The sequence below is a fragment of the Dichomitus squalens genome, assembly GCF_000275845.1.
Source record: "Dichomitus squalens LYAD-421 SS1 unplaced genomic scaffold DICSQscaffold_15, whole genome shotgun sequence".
Taxonomy (NCBI): Eukaryota; Fungi; Basidiomycota; class Agaricomycetes; order Polyporales; family Polyporaceae; genus Dichomitus; species Dichomitus squalens.
Genome location: NW_006766897.1, coordinates 201,897 through 218,976, shown reverse-complemented (window position 1 = coordinate 218,976; position 17,080 = coordinate 201,897). Strand labels below are relative to the sequence as shown.

Sequence of the window (17,080 nt, the reverse complement as noted above, 5' to 3'; positions counted from 1 at the left end):
GCACGTATGCTGTCACGAATCTCCCACCTGGAAGTCTTGGTAAGAGGTACCATGAGAAGCAGTGCTGCTAGGGCTAGGATCGCCACAGCATAGGCGCTGAATTCAACGTCGAGTTTCGTCTGACGTTCTGCAGTTCATGTGTCCCTTTCTGATTACTCTCGTTGCAGTATAAGCGATTCTATTAACTTAGTACAATAGATAGTATGCATTACAAGTAGCAACGGGAATGGTAAGATAAGGTAACCTATTGGGTCTTCACCGTGATTGTGGTCCCTCTTGTTACACGTCTCATATACCCAACAAGAGCATACATGGCGACCGCGCTGACCGCGTAAGTCAAGGAGGGACCGAAGGTCCAGTATGACGCGCACGCTGTTTGTGTTAATCAGTTCGGAAGTTCCACTGTCACAGAAAGGAAGACATACCAAGCAGAGGACCAATCGCGCGTCCAAGTTGGCCAGAAGAGCGGAACTTGCCCAAGGCCTTGCCCTTCGCAAGGTCCGGGTGCTCCTTCATAGCCTTTCCGGTGTCAGAGTCGACGGTGACGTCGTCGGTTTGCAGCGACGCGAAGGCCGTCAGGGAGTTCACGACCGTGGCCGAAGTCATCGCCATGCAGACCGCAGCAGCCTGGAGGAGTCGGACAGCGATAGTGGGCCTGCTCTCGACAAAGTGAGGCAGGATTGTCAGGAAGATCAATCCCAGTGCGCAGCTGCTGATTCCGCGCAGGGCCATCTTCCCCTCTCCGACTCTCGACATGGCACGGCGGACATAGCCACCTTGCAGTATGGCACTAATGATTCCGATGGAACCAATGAGTGTGCCATTCTGCTTGTTATTCCAGTCAAACACTAGGACACGTTGTGAGTAGAATGATCTTCCGGCCAACGCAATGCGCCGAGACTCACAATCGAACGTCAGGAACGTGAGAGTGAACTCAACGCCAGAGAAAATACCCAGGAAGAGGAAGTGGAGCCTTTGCAAAGTCTTGAGCATCTTCAGACGCTCTGCGACTGTCGCCTGTCTTGAAGTTCGAGCGGTACCGTTCGTTTTGCCGTTGACGGCCGCCTTAGCAGAACCGTTCACGACAGGCTTCTGAGCAGCTTTACCACGCGTCTCCGGGAGAGCGAAGACAAGGAATATTGTCTCCAAAGTAAGTAGGACGAGTGTCAAAGCTGCTGGTCCCGCGTAGACGTTCAGCTCGAAACCGGATGCGGTGATCGACCTTGGCAAGGGACGAGACGCGAAGTATGCTCCAATAGGAGGACCAATGCAGAAGCAAATCGCGAAAGCAATGCCAACGTGAGCGAGTGCCTTCGCGCGAGTTTCGGGAGTAGTAACATCTGACAAGATAGCGCTACATGAACGTCGTAAGAGGATGCACGTACCGATGGAAAGGACACTCACATAGCGAGTTGTACATTTCCTTCGCTCAGACCACCGATGACTCGGGAGAGCAGATACGATGCGAAAGATGTGGACTGTAGCCATCTGTGCTCATGTTGAGTAGGAGCTGGATACTAGAACGGATGCACTCACACTATGGCAGAGAGCAGATTCCCAATCATAGTGATGAGCAGAACGCGTTTTCGTCCATACTTGTCACTCAGAGAGCCGATGTATGGCGAAATGAACCTGAAAGCTTAGATGTTACTCTCGCGCTCATATGGAGGTGTAAGGGACCCCAACCATTGTAAGGCTCTAGCCGAAGGCAGCGCGCTGTCAGCACGTTCACTTTGCTCAGACAGGTTCAGACTCACGAGAACACCGAACCCATCAATCCGCCCAACAACACGATATCCCATTTCTGAGGATTTGATGAGGGCTTGTATAACAAGCTTCGAAACCCTGACACGAGGGAGAGCGTTCGGGACAGAAAGCCATTCAGATCCGAGGATTCGCGCTGTATTTCTTTGTGTGAATCGCTGGGCGCGAAACTAGACAGATTTACATACCTTCGTATACCACTCGATGATGCGGGGAAAGAGAGGGAGGGGAATAGTGAAAGCTTTGACACGTGAATGTCAATGCAAGACTTCTTGTGTGCTTCGGGATGCACTTTATCTCAGAGTCACACATACCGAAGAGGTCCAACACCAAGGACAAAAAGACAACACGCTCGACCTTCCCCATCCTGCAGAATAGTACAGCGACAAAGGGGGACGAAGAGTGTGATAGAGGGTGGGAGGTGCGGCAGTCTCGCTATGTCGACTGTGGATCCGGTCGCGTATATAAAGACGCTGCTAGCCGCCTGCGACTGTCGGAACGGAGATGGGTTCGAGCCCAACCTTATTCAAAGAACAGCTGATGGGAGGTACGTGAATAGAATCAAGGGGTATGTGCCGAAGAATCGTCGGAAGTGTGAGAGAGCGGGCGAGAGCATGTTGTGCGAGGGAGGCAGGGGAATGGCTTCGTGCGAGCGCACAGCAGTGGCTGAAACGACACGTCTCTGTCGGCCCACTGTCGCCCGAGTCGGCAGCGGGACCGGTTTTCGCAGCATTCGCGCGCGTATACTGTCAAGTTCACACAGATTGTTTCGACTCTCACAGCGGCCATCTATCCATTCGCAAGCCGTGGGGAGGCTATGAAATACAGACAGGATACAAGTTGCCAGGTTGCCGCGACGTGGCTCCACGTACGTGCTTTTCCACACGCTATAAGCATCTACTCTGCTTCTTCCTCTTCCGCGCCGCCATCCGCCGTGCGGTATTTTTGATCTTCAGACGCTTGCGTGAGAGATGTCTGGTAATGAGAGCTTGTTTCTGTCTTGGTTACCTCGCGAAGGGCCATTGTAGCGTAGGCGGCGGTACCGAGCTGCAAGTTGATTTGGAGGGCGATGAACTTGCCATTCTCATCTGAAACGGGTGGGGGAAACCCAAGCAGCTTGTCCTCATCCGACTGTGCAAGGGGCACATCTGGATCGGTATACTTCATGACGGCCCACGACAGCTCCTTGGGTAGATGGAGAACACTGCGGTAGGAGCCACCGAGAGTGTAGTCCCTAAACATTCGACGTTAAATAACCATGGCTCTTGAGCCATTGCAACTACTCACTTCTGTTTACGGACAAAGTTGTCTGGGTCAAGCCCGTCTCTGCGCAAGAACTCCCTGTATCGTTCGCCGAGAGCGCCACCCGGGAAGTCGACGTCTTTACCGGGCAAGGGCATGATCACGTCGAATATGGAATAATTGTCCAGGTCCGCGTCGGTGAGTGTCTTGACCTTTGGCGGTTCCCAGGCTTTCCTCGATCTCTTGCTGGATCTGCTCGAAGTTCCTGCTTAGTAGATAGCGAGGTTAGTCTGTCTCCATAATCGTCGTGGCAGTGACGCTGAGACATACCATTGTCCTCATTGGCCACCTTGTCTTCTAGGGAGTTCTCGCCTTCGGCAGCATCTAAAGCGATCTCCACATCTTCCCCGTCAGCGTCGGCCTTAGCGGAAGATGCTCCTTCAAAGACCAGGTCTCCAACAACGGGCTTTTCTGCTCCGTAAGTCCGGATACGTTCAGAGACGATGGCATTCCAAACATAGGACTGGTATGCATGAATATACATGAGCCTGAGATTGCGAGGGATCTGTAAAGCGTGTCAGGTCGAGCGCCGGGCCGTCCGCAGGCAAGACTTACCGTTGACAGCGCTCCCATCGCGTTCCGGGTGTCGCCCTTCTGCTTTTTGTAGCTCTCAAGGATACACCGCTCGGCAACCACGCGTCGGGGCATGAGGTCCAGTGCTCTGTCGAGGTCTTTGTCTACCAGCCATGCATTCCGTGCTGCGACGACATCTGGATGCTCGCCTGGCCGGTGACGGAGAATGAGGCTGACAGCTCTATGCCAGTCTCCCTTCAGTAGGGCGAGTCCAATCGTGTGCGTGGGGATGCTAGCTGTCCCGAAGCGCTGCATACCTATGTGATGCTAAGTCATTACGCCATGACTTGCGAATAGTGCCGCACCAACCCACCATAGTAGTTGATGAAGCCTTTCGTCTTGATAACATTCATAGCGCGGTCCAGGGTCTCCAATGAGTCAACGCGCACATTCCTAGCTCTTTAATGAGATCACCGCATGAGAAGGTCAGAGGAACTGCACACCTGAGCGTGATCACGAACGCATTGCCCTTGAGCATACCCAGCTCAAGGCTCGCCTTCCGGTAGTTCAGGTCGGCTATCCTCACTCCTCGCTCGCCTCGCTGTGTCATGACCTCCTCCATCGTTCGGCGACCATTGAGACCATTAGCCATTTTCCAGACGTCCTCAACGGTCTTGTTACCACGTCGTAATGACACGCGTTGTACGGTGACGCCACGCTTGTCCTTCGTCCCCGCCACGGAGAGATCTTTGACGTTGCAATGCAACGTGCGTGACAGGTGGGCGAGGGCGTCTTGAGTGTCACGGTTCGTCTTCTGGAGCGTGAAGTGGATGTATGGAGGATAGTTCCCCCTCTCCCCCTTTGCCGCTAAAAGGCTCAACCATGAGCACATTGTGCACGAAGTGAATCTGTATATGTCAAACGTACCAACTTCTGTCCTCCCTCCACGACCGCCGCCACGATTACCGCCACGACCTCCTCGACCTCCTCCCCCACGCTTCGACCATTTGATAGCGATACGCGAACCTTCGTCCGAAGGCGACGCAGTGGTGTCCGTCTCGGTGTCCAGCTTACCACCGAACAGGTCCCGTATGATTTGGTGTAGGCCCGTACGGGTTTCTTTGGAGGCAATCGGCTATGTTCCGTCTGAGGTCAGAGGGGGTCTTCAGAGTGGATAGCATTGAACGCGGAGGTACGGACATCAGAGAGCACTTTACGGTGGTCTTCCTTCGCGCCAGGCCTGCCACCCCTTCCTCCACCCCTTCCACCCCTCCCGCCTCTACCACCCCTGCCCCGGTCCCTCCCTCGCTTGCCCTTTCCCTTCGATTCTGACTCTTCTGCAGGCTCGTGTGTCGAAGACGCTTCCGCAGCATCCCCAGTCCCGCCAGCTAGCTTCCCAGTCTCGCCAGCTACTGTTCCAGTCCCGCCAGCTACTTTCGCTTGCCTTCCAGCCCAACCACTGTCGCTCACGAACGGCGGCTCTGGACCTTCAAGGTAGAGTTCTCTAACGCGAACGATGACTTCTTCAGACAAGAAGGGTTTGAGAGAGTTTGTGAAACGTTCCGGCCACGGTTCATCGTCTTGCAGTGGTTCTTCATCTTCGGCTTTCGCCTCCCCTTCTGCAGTTGGCTCAGCAGATTCATGTGCGGGTTCGGTAGTACTGGCCTCCACAGGCCGCTCCACTGGTGCCGCGAGTGTCTCAGCACCCTTTTGTTCGCTAGTAGCTACGCCTGTAGGCTCAGCAGGCGTAGCGTCCCCAGTAGCTGTAGCAGCTCCGCCCTTCTTAGATGATGAAGGCATTCCAAGCGACTTCAGATGTATAACTTGACTATCTTGGTCGACCTCAAACACCAAGAAATCGGTGAATCTAGTGACGCGCTGATCGTAACGAGAGGTAACCTGAGAGTCTGATAAATGCTACGCACCTCTGCTTGATGATACCCTCAATCTTTGGCACGTCAAAGCCAATGTACTCGGATATCCCGACGTCCGTCTCCATGATCTGCTGCATAGACCCATCTGGACCATATACTGGCGGTCTTGTGTTCAGAAACGCGTGACTCGGTGGAAGCAGACTCTGTGGCTCCGAGTCCTCCGCGTCGACGTCCATGCTCTCCTGCTCCTCGAGGTCGGCGATGTTGACCACAGCGACAGCGCGATCCGTGCTCATAGGCGCGTCTGCACCCGCGTTTGACGCGCTTTCAAGCTTCGTCCGCTTTGCATCGGGCTCGTCAGGGAGGTCCGACTCGCGAGGGCGTGTTTTGGGAGAGGACGACATGGTCGGGAGCTAGAGGCAAATTGGGAGGAGATTAGATCGCGCGCTACCGTAGCACTTGTAGATCGCCAGATCTGACCTGTATCTAATCTTTCAATATGTACCGACGTCCTTCTAGTCATCTACCACGACCCAGGAGACGAACAGAATGTCGTCTGTATCCAAGCAGACTTACGCGCAAAGGGCTGCCCAGCACCCAAACCCTGCTGCAAAGGCGCTCCTCGAGACGATCGAACGCAAACGCACCAACCTCTCCGTTAGTGTGGATGTCACCAAACAAGAGGATTTCTTCAGGATTATCGACACCGTCGGACCGTACGTATGTCTGTTGAAGGTAGGTGATCGAGTTTTTGCGAATATTCACGAAAGGCTAACCGATGCCATGAAAGACACACGTAGATATCATTGAGGACTTCGAGCCGTCCGTGATCGAGCGCCTCAAGGAACTTAGCCAAAAGCATGACTTCCTGATCTTCGAGGACAGGAAGTTCGCAGACATCGGTGAGGTCCTTCCCACATAATATCTCTGCTATACTGAGAAAAGGTAGGAAATACCGTGGCCCTACAGTACTCCGCAGGCGTTCACAAGATCGCGAGTTGGTCGCATATAACCAACGCTCATCCAGTCCCCGGACCGTCCATCATCTCTGGCCTCAAATCCGTCGGACTTCCACTCGGGAGAGGGCTCCTGCTGCTCGCTGAGATGAGCACAAAAGGAAGCCTGGCTACCGGAGTGTACACGGAGGAGGCGGTTCGAATGGCTCGGGCCAATCGCGACTTCGTGATCGGCTTCATCGCCCAGCGACGGATGGACGGCGTCGGCTTACGGGAAGGCGAGTCCACGCCAGACGAGGACTTACTCATTCTTACTCCGGGCGTGGGGCTGGACACAAGGGGAGACGGCATGGGCCAGCAATATCGGACGCCCAGGGAGGTAATCGTAGAGTCCGGCTGCGACGTCATCATCGTTGGTCGAGGGATTTACGGGAAAGACAATGGTGCCAATGTCGAGGCTGTCCGAGCACAAGCGGAGAGGTATCGTGCAGAGGGATGGAAAGCATATCGGGAGAGGGTCGATATCTCAGACTGAGACTAGCACTTATGGATAACTAGATAGGTATACAGTAGTAAGTGTCGCATGTAAATGTTTACTACCGCTACAGTTGTGGGACATAGTGTAACATCGCAATACATATCGTCAAATCATGTTTCCGTTCCTCTCTCTTCCGCATTCCTCCTCTCTTCCTCCTCCTTCGCTTCCCGTTCCTCGGCTTCCACGACCTCAATGTCCAGCGGGAAGGTCAGGATGGCAGCGATGCCGGTTAGCTGATTTAGTTCTAAAAAATGCCGGTACGATGAGCAATGGATTGATGGTGTCATAGCGTCACGAATCGCTTACGTCGACCAGACTCGTGCATACTAGAGAAGATCAAGACTTTCCCACCCTTCTGTTGGACATCTTCGACGATATTGACGTATTTCTTGCGAGTTGCAGCATCGCTTGATCTGCGGATATGTCAGTGATGCGTCCGAATGTACACCGCCAACAAGACTCACCTGAACAGCTCGTCCGAGATTAGAAGGGTGCCGATGGCTCCCCGATCTGCGGCGAGAGCGACGTGGTCCGGACCGTACCATGCCCGCATCTCATCCGTGGCAAGCATCTTGAAGAACCTGGGCAGATATGAGAACGACCTTCAACTACCTAAGTGTTCTGACCGGACTTACTTGTCCAACATCATCCCTTCTCGTGCGAACTTCGTCTCCTTCATTTGACTGGCGATCTAGAGTGGACTTCAGGAGCGTCCACACCCTTGTATGAGAATGTAGACTCACCTCTGGACTCTTAAGGGCTTCTACCAGACTGTGTACGTGTGGGCTGTTAACATGTACCTTGATGAACTTGTTTCGCGCAGCCAACAGCGCCTTGTTTGAGGTGCGGCTCGCCTCGGCCATGATAGAGTCAAACACGGCATCTCTTGTCCATCCAGGCGACGCAATGACGATAGCGCGCAGGGAAGGTGAGGCATATGGGACGTGCCGGAGGAATGAGGTATATAGGGTTTGGTAGTATCGTGACAACCCCTGGCAAGAAACAAGCTTAGTCGTTGGGTCTCTTTGTTCACGCATGAGCATTATACCTTCTCATGCGCGGAAGACTGAGTCGAGATTTTGCGGGGTATAGGTACTTCTAGCCGCTGTAGCACCGTGGTCATATGCTCGGAGAGTAGACAGAAGATGGCACTGCCTAGTATGAGTGTCGGTGGGTCACTACATGAGGGTTCAATCGCAAAATAGGTATACGATGACATACCTTCACCACAGACGATGGCTGCGACCTCCGCTCCTCGTCCTGGCACGCAGCTCTCTTCCACTCGTCCCAGGGCAACACTGTCCCACCCACCCGCATCTTTTTCTATGCGGACATCCTTGTTCGCTTCGATGTCGAGTGTATGGAAAGCCCCAAGCTTCACATGCTGGTTTTCCTCCGCAACGCGTCCCGTAACTTCGACCTTTGCCGTTGCGACCGGTGCTGCGTTTGGCGCTCCACTCTTAGTGCCCGATTCGGCTCCAGGAGCGGAGGAGGGAGACCAAGTGACCCTCGTGACGGCGAGCGTGAGGTTGAGACGAATCCGCTTTGAATCTACAGAGCCCGTGGTTGAGACATTCTGTATGCGGCGCATGCCTGCTGCGCGGACCCGATCGCCCTGCGAAGAGTGAAGTCAGCATGAGGCAATGCGTATGATAGACCGAATGGGCGTGCCTCCTGAATAATATTATACAGATGCCACATGTCTTCATCATCCTCGGGGCGGACAGTGACACGACCCTGAGTGTAGACATGCGTTAGTTGAGCGACCCCGCATCTTTGAAGTTTGGACAGCATGACGAACCGATCCGTCCTTCTCTATCCGCTTTCCAATTAACTTCATGGTATCCAAGCAATGTGGTATAGTTCGCAAAGCACTGCGATGTAGATGGTGGTAGAATGTAGCGTTGTGGTTGGAGGGCTCTCGTTCATTGCACCTCTTATATACCTTGCGGGAGAATTACCTTCCCCTGTAGATACAGGCAACATAGCGTTTCAGCCTGAGAATGACCTTCCGAATGCGGGTATTGCGGACAGGCGGACCGCGTCCAGCACGCACCCGCGGATCGACGATCGCGATTCACAGCGTCCACTTGCTGCTTTCATCCTTCCCCACTCTTTACTGGACTTGTCCGATTTGTGGACGGCGACGCACGTACCGCGCACGGCAAAATGTCAGAACATAACGCGAAGGTCGCCTCTCTGGTCGCGCGCCTGAACGAGCCCAGCACAAGTGAGGCAGGCTCCTCGCGCACGCCCGCGACGGAAATCGACGACGACGACATCTTCGCCGAACTGGAGGCGGAAATTGAGAACGACTCGAGCGCAGCGTTTCGCGAGCACGGCATGGAGCAGCTCAAACGAGAGTAAGGTGCCCCTCTAGCACTACAACATGGATCCGTCGTGGCACGCGCGTCCTCGCTAACCTAGGCTGTGGCACGCGCCTGCAGGATGGAACAGCTGCAGAAGATGAAGAGCGTTGGGCATGGTCATTACAGGGAAGTGACGGATGAGAAGGAAGTTGTCCAGCTAAGCGCGTAAGTTAGCCTACACACACAAGTTCCTCCGCAGAGAGGAGGACGAAGGCTGAAATCGCGTTCCGCATGCAGGAATGAGCCGCGCTGCGTGATCCATTTCTTCCACCACAAATTCAAAAGGTGCGAGATCATGGATAAGCACCTACAGAGGCTCGCGCCGAAGTATTTCGGCACGCTCTTCATCCGCGTCTTTGTCGAAAACGTTCCGTGGCTGGTTGAGCGGCTGGGTGTGAAGGTCCTCCCTTGTGTCATGACCTTCATTAACGGAACTTCCAAAGACCGGTACGTATTCATATCCGCGATGCGTATTGCACCAACTTCACAGGCCCTTCATCCGTACAGGTTCATCGGTTTCGAAGATCTGGGCAACTCAGACGAGTTCGAGACGGCCACACTGGAGTGGAAGCTAATCAACAGCGGTGAGCAATACGTATCGGGACCATCAACTCGGAGCTCATTCTATTTTTAGGTGTAGTCCAGAAAGATGAGTCTTTCGGGCCAAGCGTCACATACGGGACGAAGACGGCAGTGCGGCAGCACATACGAAGCAGGGATACCGAGGATAACGATTCTGATTTCGATTTGGACGAGTGATACCCGCTCTGCCAGCTCTCTCTTCCTCCCCCTTCATGCGCTATCATTTTGCTGTCTTCACACATTTTGCTATACACAATTATCCTCAATCATCAAAACATGCATCTGCGGAATAGTGCAGGCTGCACTTCACGTCCGTGGAATCTAGAGTGCACCCCTTACTTCTTACCGATGTTCTTGTACCGCTCAATGGCCTGTTTCCTCGCCATGTCATGTTCGACCAGGGCACGAGGATATCCGAGCTTGTCCGCTAGCGCCGGCGGCGGCTTGTGTATCTCTGCAGGGGCGTCAGTGCATCTGGCTGCCGAGAAGGGAGATGTCAACGCGAACCTGGGCCTCTAACCTTCGCGAGCTCAGGCACGAAAGCACGAATGTATTCGCCTCCGGGGTCGATCTGGCCACAGCTCAAGTCAGACCGTCTCCTGAACCCGGAGATCAGGTACGTACCTTCTGGCTCTGCGTGTACGGATTGAAGATCCTGAAGTACGGCGCAGGGTCGACCCCCGTGCTCGCGCTCCACTGCCAGCCTCCGTTGTTCGACGCCAGGTCCCCGTCGATGAGCACCTCCATGAAGTACCGCTCCCCCAGCCGCCAGTCGATCAGCAGGTCCTTCGTCAGGTACATCGCCGCGATCATCCTGCCGCGGTTGTGCATCCAGCCCATCGTGTTCGCCTGGCGCATCGCCGCGTCGACGACCGGGACGCCCGTGCGGCCGTCCTTCCACGCCTGGAGGTGCGCCTCGTTCGTCTCCCACTGGATGTGCGCGTACTTCTCCAGGAAGGGTCGTCCCATGGACACGCGTGGGAAGAACGCGAGGATGTGGTTGTAGAAGTCGCGCCACGCTGCATATCCCCGTCAGCCCCAGTCAGGACTTTATCAGAGGAATGGAGTCCGACGCACCGATCTCTTGTATCCAGCGCCCGACGCCTGTGTCACGGCTGATATCGACTTTCTTCTTCCCGCACGTTTCGAGTGCCTCGCGAACGCAGGTACGCGCGGAAATAACGCCGGCAGCGAGGTATGGACTCATGCGACTGGTCGTATCTGCGTCCACCCGGTCCCTTTGGTCGTTGTACTTGCCCAAGCGACTCTGTGTTGACGGATTCTTCGCCATCTTCGCACTTTCGCTTAACGGATCGGTGACACCTAGATGAGACGTTCGTGACATGGTCTCGAGGAAACGGCGCAACACCTTGGAACGTTGTTCGACGTCAGTCCCATTTTTGCGCATCGTCTGAGCACGACCATTACTCACCTCATGCGCTGCATCTTCCCCTGCAGGCCAACAGGAAGCCATCCTCTCGCGCACTTTGGGGTCAAGCGTAAATCCTTCAACTTCGTGTGGGACCTCGACATCGAAGAGGTTGCTGTACACGGGATGCGATCGCACAGCGGGGTCGTTCGCTACCGGCAACGGTGCTTCCCCTATATAATCCGAGGTGGCTTGGTCGATAGTAGACTTCCACGTGCGGAGGAACGGCGAGTAAACCTGGCGGTTATATAAGTACAGGGTCACTTCTTTGATAGCTAGAATGGACGCGTACAGTGTATCCACGTCCGTCCTTGGTTGTCACCTCTCCGGGCGGGACGATGCACCGGTCGTGTAGGAACGTGCAAGATACCTTCCCGTGTTTTCTTGCAATCCCCGAAAGTGCGATGTCCCTGCGGAGCTCGTCCACTTCGTACTCCATATTTGCGAAGAGGTGCGAAGCCTTCCACTGTTGCAGCAGGCCGTGTATGAAGGCGGGTATCTTCGTGCGGGGCTCGTGTGAGACGGTGTACAAAGGTATGTCCAACTCGCTGAGTCTGGACTGCGCGAAGGGGGATCAGATCTAGTTATGCATTCATCAGTGGCTGATGACTTACGCGGATTATTTGCAGGTTGCGCAGCACGAAATCGATCTTGCGAGCGCTGCGGTCATGCGCGATGTAGTCCTGGGGGCTCAGAACGTGTAGCACTATGAGTGGGACGCTGTCCTTCCGCGCCTGCGCGGATGCTTGAGCAATGGCTCTGTTGTCGCGAACTGAATTGTATGGCGGCACTTGGTAAGTCGCATCATCTCCCTACCAAGAGCGGTCGTACTCACTCCGAAGGTCCTCCATCCTCATCCAGTACACGACGCACTCACCATTGGGCGGGTTATCGACGTTGCGGTGGACGGCATCGACGAGCTGGAAGAGGGGTGGGGAGGCATCCGCCTTGGCCGCATGCTCTGCTGTCGCGATCCTATTGGGGGAGAAATTCACTTCTCGCTTCTTCTTCGTCGCACCGTTCGCTGGGGCCAGGTGCGGCGAGGAAGACAGGCTGCGCGCTCGTTTACCCATGGCGAGGACGGCAATGATTCTGAAAGTCGCGGGAGACGTGGCGACCGTCGATTGTGGCGAACTTCGGTGAGAGCGATGGGCGATGGCGGTGGTTGCTTAAAGACGCATTGCGGATGCTGTTCGGGACGTGTCCGACGCCATCCTCCGCCTGCCACCAGCGCGATCATGCCCCCCCCCCCCATCGCCCGGTCACATGACCGTGTTCAGCCGCCGTGTGTCCCAACGTCCGTTTGCAGCGGGGGCCACAATCATTAATGCGGCGATGCGGCGCTCGCATCACAGAAACTGTTTCGACCGGGCGACATGCCTCGCTCATCTGCATGGAAGGGGAAGGAGCGACTGGACAGCAGATTTCTTCGACCCACTCAGCTTGCATCGATCTTGCGAGGCGACGTCAGTTCCTCGACCTCGGTATCGGCCACCGATCGCTCGAGTATCTGAACCCAACCTCCGGGCCTTCTGGCTCCCGAGATCGCGCGGACGCTCCCTGCCCTTCCACGGCCGCAAGCGACCCGAGGCAACAGATTGCATAGGTGGAGACTAGTGGCAGGGACCGTCTCGCACGAGCACTTCGCACGCCGCCGTCTCTCGCGCGACCCGTCGAGTATTCGAGCGTGACTCCAGCCGCGTTACGAGCGTGCACGAAATCACAGGCAAATGGCTGCAGGGCAGCTTTCGCTTCGGTATATTTACACAAGTGCCGATTGTACAATCTGCTATTAGTACAGTCATCGTCCCTGTCCTCATGAACTTGCAATCATGCATCATCATAGATTGCGGCGTGTAGCATGTTCACCGGCCATATACCGTGTATCCATCACACGATGAGCTGTAAATGAGCATGATCAGCACTTCGACTGGCCCGCGCACCAGAGCACGGCCTGATACTTACCAGGGCAAGGTGACCGCCGACAACGGGGCGCGCACGGAATCCCTCGACGGAGCCGTCCGCAGTCTCGTACCAGTCCCCGAGCGGCTGCGAGCTCTTGCCATCCGCGGCGTACTTGCGAACCGAGCTAACGAGCAAGTCGCGGACGCTGGTTGACGTCACAAGGGCCGCCGTCCAAATCTCCCAGTCTAGGAAAGTCGATTAGTGACGATGGTAACGACATAGCGCGGGCACAGCTTGCTCACCAGACTTCGTGTACGTGTGGCTGGAGAGAAGAGGTCGATATCGTGGAAGCAAGCAATGTATGTGCAAGACCACTCACCGAGTATCGAGGGGGACACCGTACGAAAGGGCGTGACTAGAGTACCACTGCGTCTCTGCAAGTCGATGTGCAATGTCAGCCTTGCGTACGAGTGGCACAGAGAACTGAAACTGACGAAGGTCAAAAATAGACTTCGGGAAGACGTTCGTGCCGAGGAGCTTGTCGGCCAGCAAGTTGTACGCAAGGCCCCACGACGAGCTGTTGCCGTACGCGAGCGTCAAGTGCGTCTTGTCGCTCGAGAGCGCGAAGCCCTGCCACTGCTGCACGTAGCTCGCCGCGATGGACGAGTAGTTGCTCGCCCTCGCCGTGTCCCCGACAATGCCCGCAATCTTCGACATTGCTGCGATGCCGACGATGCCCTTGATCGCCAGGTTCGTCTGGTTCGCCAGCTTGCCCGCGAAGTCGTCCGTCGACAGCTGCTCCGCGGGGATGAGCGAGTCCTGGATCAGGTACTGCGTCCATTGGTCAAGGAGACTGTAGTACGTCTTCAGGAGGGAGTTGTCGCCCGACTTCTGCGCGTGCGAGAGCGCCATGATGAGCATGTTGCCGGACTCCTCGACCTGCATCGCCTCGTCCTGGCCGTCGTTGTGGCCGACCGCCTTGGGGTACGATGAGCCCATGTCGTGCACGGCCCACTTGTTCGGATACTGACCGGTCGCCTGGTACTCGAAGAGCGGCAAGAGCAGCTGCTTGCCGATCACCGGGTTCGTGTAGAGGAAGATGGGCCATGAGGGGAAGACGACATCGACAGTGTTGACGTTGCCGTCAGAGGAGATCTCCTTCAAAAAAGTCGTGATATCGGAAGTGTTGAACTTGCCCGTCGAGTCCTTCGAGACGGTGATCTCGATGGCACCAAGAGCCTGGCGGACGGAGAGGGCGACGATATCGGCGTAGTCCGAGGAGATCTTGGAGGCATCGCTCTTGACCTTGGCATCGAACGCGTTGGCGCGGGCGAGAGCATTCGCGTAGTCGTTGATGAAGGTAGAAATCGCGCTCGAGACGGTGCTGAACCGAGTCCAGAAGAGGACGGAGCGGTCTTGCCGACCGTTGTTCGCCGTGATGTACTGGATGGCGGGGTCACGCACGTGGCCGACGACGAAGACGACAGGCGCAGTCGCGGATGTGCCGACGGTGCCGAGGTTGTGTGCGAAACCGAAGACGGGCCAGTTGTTGGAGACTGCGCGGAAGTTGGTGTCCGCGGTGTTCGCAAGGGCGCCATTACTGATGAATTGTTGGCGGACTACGATGTCCTGGCCCGACTGCCATGTTGCACCCACGGTCTAGGGAAATGCCATAAAGACAGATGATGAGCATGTGCTGGTCGCATCCACATCTCAGTTGAAGGACGTACATTCAAAGTCGCATGGTAAGCAGAACCGTCTGTGAGAGGGTATCAGCGACCCCTACAGTCCACGACACAAGTAACACTCACATTGGGTGTGGTCGCTGACCTCGCTATAGACGCTCGGCGACGAGAGCTGAACCTGATGCGTTAGGACATTCCCAGTGGTGGTAGTCCAGTTTGCCACCAGGCTGTTGTCGCCGGTGACCCACTCCGCGGAGATGTCGGTGTAGACCTGGACGTTGTGCGAGTTACCATCATTAGACTTGACGGAGACAGCGAGGTATGAGAAGGGAAGAGATTGGTTGACGAGATCGGAGGGCTATGACACGAAGGTTGAGTACCGAATCATCTGCTGGGCATATACGAGCGTACCTCAACGGGGCTGAGGAAGGTCGCGGTGAGATCGACCGGGCCGGCACTGAGCGTGAAGATGCTCTGCGTTGAGGTGAACTACACAACGCGGCGCCCATAAGCATACACACACGCTATCGACTTCGCTGTCGTGAAAACCAACCTGGAAGCTCTTTTGTGTAGCCTTGGACGGCCCGGCTACATTAGGAACGCCAAGCCAGGTGTAAGTCGTGCCGTCGACCTTCACGTAGCCTGCCCAGCCGAGGATCTAGCGACCGCGACATTTTAGACTTTTGCGGCAGAACGGACATGTTGGGGCTACTCACGCTGCCAGTCCAGAAAGTAGGCCAAGCGTCGTTCAAAGCAGTGCCGGCGCCTTGGGCTAGCCAGGCTGACAGGTAGGGCGTACGGACGGCCAATGGGACAGAGGCGGGATTGAAGGGGGTCGCGGTCCACGACGCGCCCAAGACAGGCCCAAGCAGGGCGGCCCCTGCCACAAGGAGGGTCCGAGAGTACATGGTAGCCTTGCGAGACGCGTGCAAGGGCTCGAAGAGGATGGCGAAGGGCTGTGGAGACTCCTACTCTAATCAAATACTCTGCGCCGAGTTGATTCCGAATCGCAAGAAGGCCGTCGGCCATAAGTAGTGTGGGGTGCTACGATCAGGCTGTGACGGCAGTCAGACGCCTGTAGTCGATGACCTCGTGCGTATGCGCTTCGGTCGCGCAGCATTCGAGTGGACCACGCTGAGCGTCAGTCAGATGGCCTGCAATGTGACCTGGCCCACACGCCGTGGGCAAGGAAGCACAATTGACGTACATCCTCACATCAGTACTCAATGGGCATCCTGCCTGATATGCGTTCTTAGCCTGTTGTGCACACATCAGCGTTGAAAATGAGGAAGGAGAGATTATACGAGGAGATCGGCTATCAGGTCTAGGCACGTTTAGACCGAACAAGAACTCAGCTAACTGTGGTCAATTGTGCGACTGATTCCTTTGCTCGCTGCAGCATGGCCGACACATGTGCCTTCAGCATCCCTGGACAAGGGTGAGATGATGCACGGTACGAGTACGCGACCGATGTGGCACGTGAACCTGCAGCGTCGCGTGAGCCTAGAGAGGGCGTAAGAAATATCGCAAGTTGCGAAAAGCCGTGAATGCTTTGCACCGCGTGAAGCGCCAGATTACGGAGGTTGGGGAACACGGAGAGGATGAGCACATTACCGCCACATTCCCAGCTTGTTCCCACCACATTCCGCAGGTTTAGAGGATGTCGTGGTATTGACTGCCTTCCGCTCACATTCCGACCATGTTCCCCACATATTACTTAGACATTCCGCACCCTGTGTAACATGGGATCAAATAGGATATACGACTTTGTAGCTTATTATTAATATCCATTCTTGGTGCCCGGCTTGGCACCTAGTATTCCTCCCGATATTGGCAGCCAGAACGAATTAGATCGAAATGAATATATTCAAACGGCGACTCTTCTACGCTACGTCTAAACTTCTCTATATATCATACAGACCGGCCCAATCAACCCTAACCTAATCAACTCGTACCCATAGCCGCCAGCGCAGTGACACCTACTTACAATTGGACATCAGACACAGCTGAGATGGCACGCGCAATACTGAAGATATGTGCATATATGCACTCACCATGTCGGTAATCGAGTTCTGCTTGAACAGGATTAGCAGTGCACTGTAATGTTGAATCTGGATACTCACAGTCTTGATCGATGATGATCGATGAATGTGGGACAACCTG

At 55.3% G+C, this 17,080-nt stretch overlaps 6 protein-coding genes across 6 annotated transcripts; 1 reads left to right on the top strand and 5 right to left on the bottom strand.

Moving 5' to 3' along the window:
* Positions 1-171: 171 nt before the first annotated feature.
* Positions 172-2,350, bottom strand: DICSQDRAFT_106193 (MFS general substrate transporter). Its single transcript, XM_007365942.1, has 9 exons — positions 2,079-2,350; positions 1,953-2,005; positions 1,758-1,900; positions 1,687-1,698; positions 1,537-1,632; positions 1,405-1,488; positions 906-1,354; positions 426-848; positions 172-372 (listed from the first exon to the last, which is right to left on the bottom strand). The coding sequence occupies exons 1-9, from the start codon at positions 2,128-2,130 to the stop codon at positions 245-247; spliced, it is 1,440 nt and encodes a 479-aa protein (XP_007366004.1). The 5' UTR covers positions 2,131-2,350; the 3' UTR covers positions 172-244.
* A 311-nt stretch (positions 2,351-2,661) lies between these two features.
* DICSQDRAFT_61011 (tRNA pseudouridine synthase D) lies at positions 2,662-5,590 on the bottom strand (the record flags this gene model as incomplete). Its single annotated transcript, XM_007365941.1, has 9 exons — positions 2,662-2,998; positions 3,052-3,274; positions 3,337-3,571; positions 3,622-3,896; positions 3,953-4,032; positions 4,083-4,432; positions 4,511-4,714; positions 4,780-5,446; positions 5,505-5,590. 9 exons carry the CDS (start codon positions 5,588-5,590, stop codon positions 2,662-2,664), a joined length of 2,457 nt encoding a protein of 818 aa, XP_007366003.1.
* A 417-nt stretch (positions 5,591-6,007) lies between these two features.
* On the bottom strand, positions 6,008-8,787 carry DICSQDRAFT_86600 (pelota; the record flags this gene model as incomplete). The annotated part of the gene is made up of 11 exons (XM_007365940.1): positions 6,008-6,188; positions 6,244-6,355; positions 6,403-7,191; positions 7,254-7,360; positions 7,412-7,528; positions 7,583-7,638; positions 7,691-7,939; positions 7,996-8,102; positions 8,169-8,562; positions 8,619-8,684; positions 8,749-8,787. The coding sequence occupies 9 exons, from the start codon at positions 8,785-8,787 to the stop codon at positions 7,058-7,060; spliced, it is 1,269 nt and encodes a 422-aa protein (XP_007366002.1). The 3' UTR covers positions 6,008-6,188; positions 6,244-6,355; positions 6,403-7,057.
* Positions 8,788-9,116: 329 nt separating this feature from the next.
* DICSQDRAFT_170306 (GTPase inhibitor) lies at positions 9,117-10,075 on the top strand (the record flags this gene model as incomplete). Its single annotated transcript, XM_007365939.1, has 5 exons — positions 9,117-9,310; positions 9,395-9,481; positions 9,554-9,763; positions 9,824-9,900; positions 9,951-10,075. 5 exons carry the CDS (start codon positions 9,117-9,119, stop codon positions 10,073-10,075), a joined length of 693 nt encoding a protein of 230 aa, XP_007366001.1.
* Positions 10,076-10,233: 158 nt separating this feature from the next.
* Positions 10,234-12,400, bottom strand: DICSQDRAFT_61271 (uncharacterized protein; the record flags this gene model as incomplete). Its single annotated transcript, XM_007365938.1, has 8 exons — positions 10,234-10,352; positions 10,406-10,469; positions 10,523-10,917; positions 10,976-11,267; positions 11,331-11,564; positions 11,620-11,886; positions 11,942-12,099; positions 12,163-12,400. 8 exons carry the CDS (start codon positions 12,398-12,400, stop codon positions 10,234-10,236), a joined length of 1,767 nt encoding a protein of 588 aa, XP_007366000.1.
* A 652-nt stretch (positions 12,401-13,052) lies between these two features.
* On the bottom strand, positions 13,053-16,051 carry DICSQDRAFT_106181 (uncharacterized protein). Its single transcript, XM_007365937.1, has 10 exons — positions 15,634-16,051; positions 15,471-15,575; positions 15,329-15,406; positions 15,044-15,275; positions 14,963-14,991; positions 13,727-14,891; positions 13,612-13,666; positions 13,535-13,554; positions 13,293-13,477; positions 13,053-13,229 (listed from the first exon to the last, which is right to left on the bottom strand). Exons 1-10 carry the CDS (start codon positions 15,823-15,825, stop codon positions 13,218-13,220), a joined length of 2,073 nt encoding a protein of 690 aa, XP_007365999.1. The 5' UTR covers positions 15,826-16,051; the 3' UTR covers positions 13,053-13,217.
* Between the last annotated feature and the right edge of the window lie 1,029 nt (positions 16,052-17,080).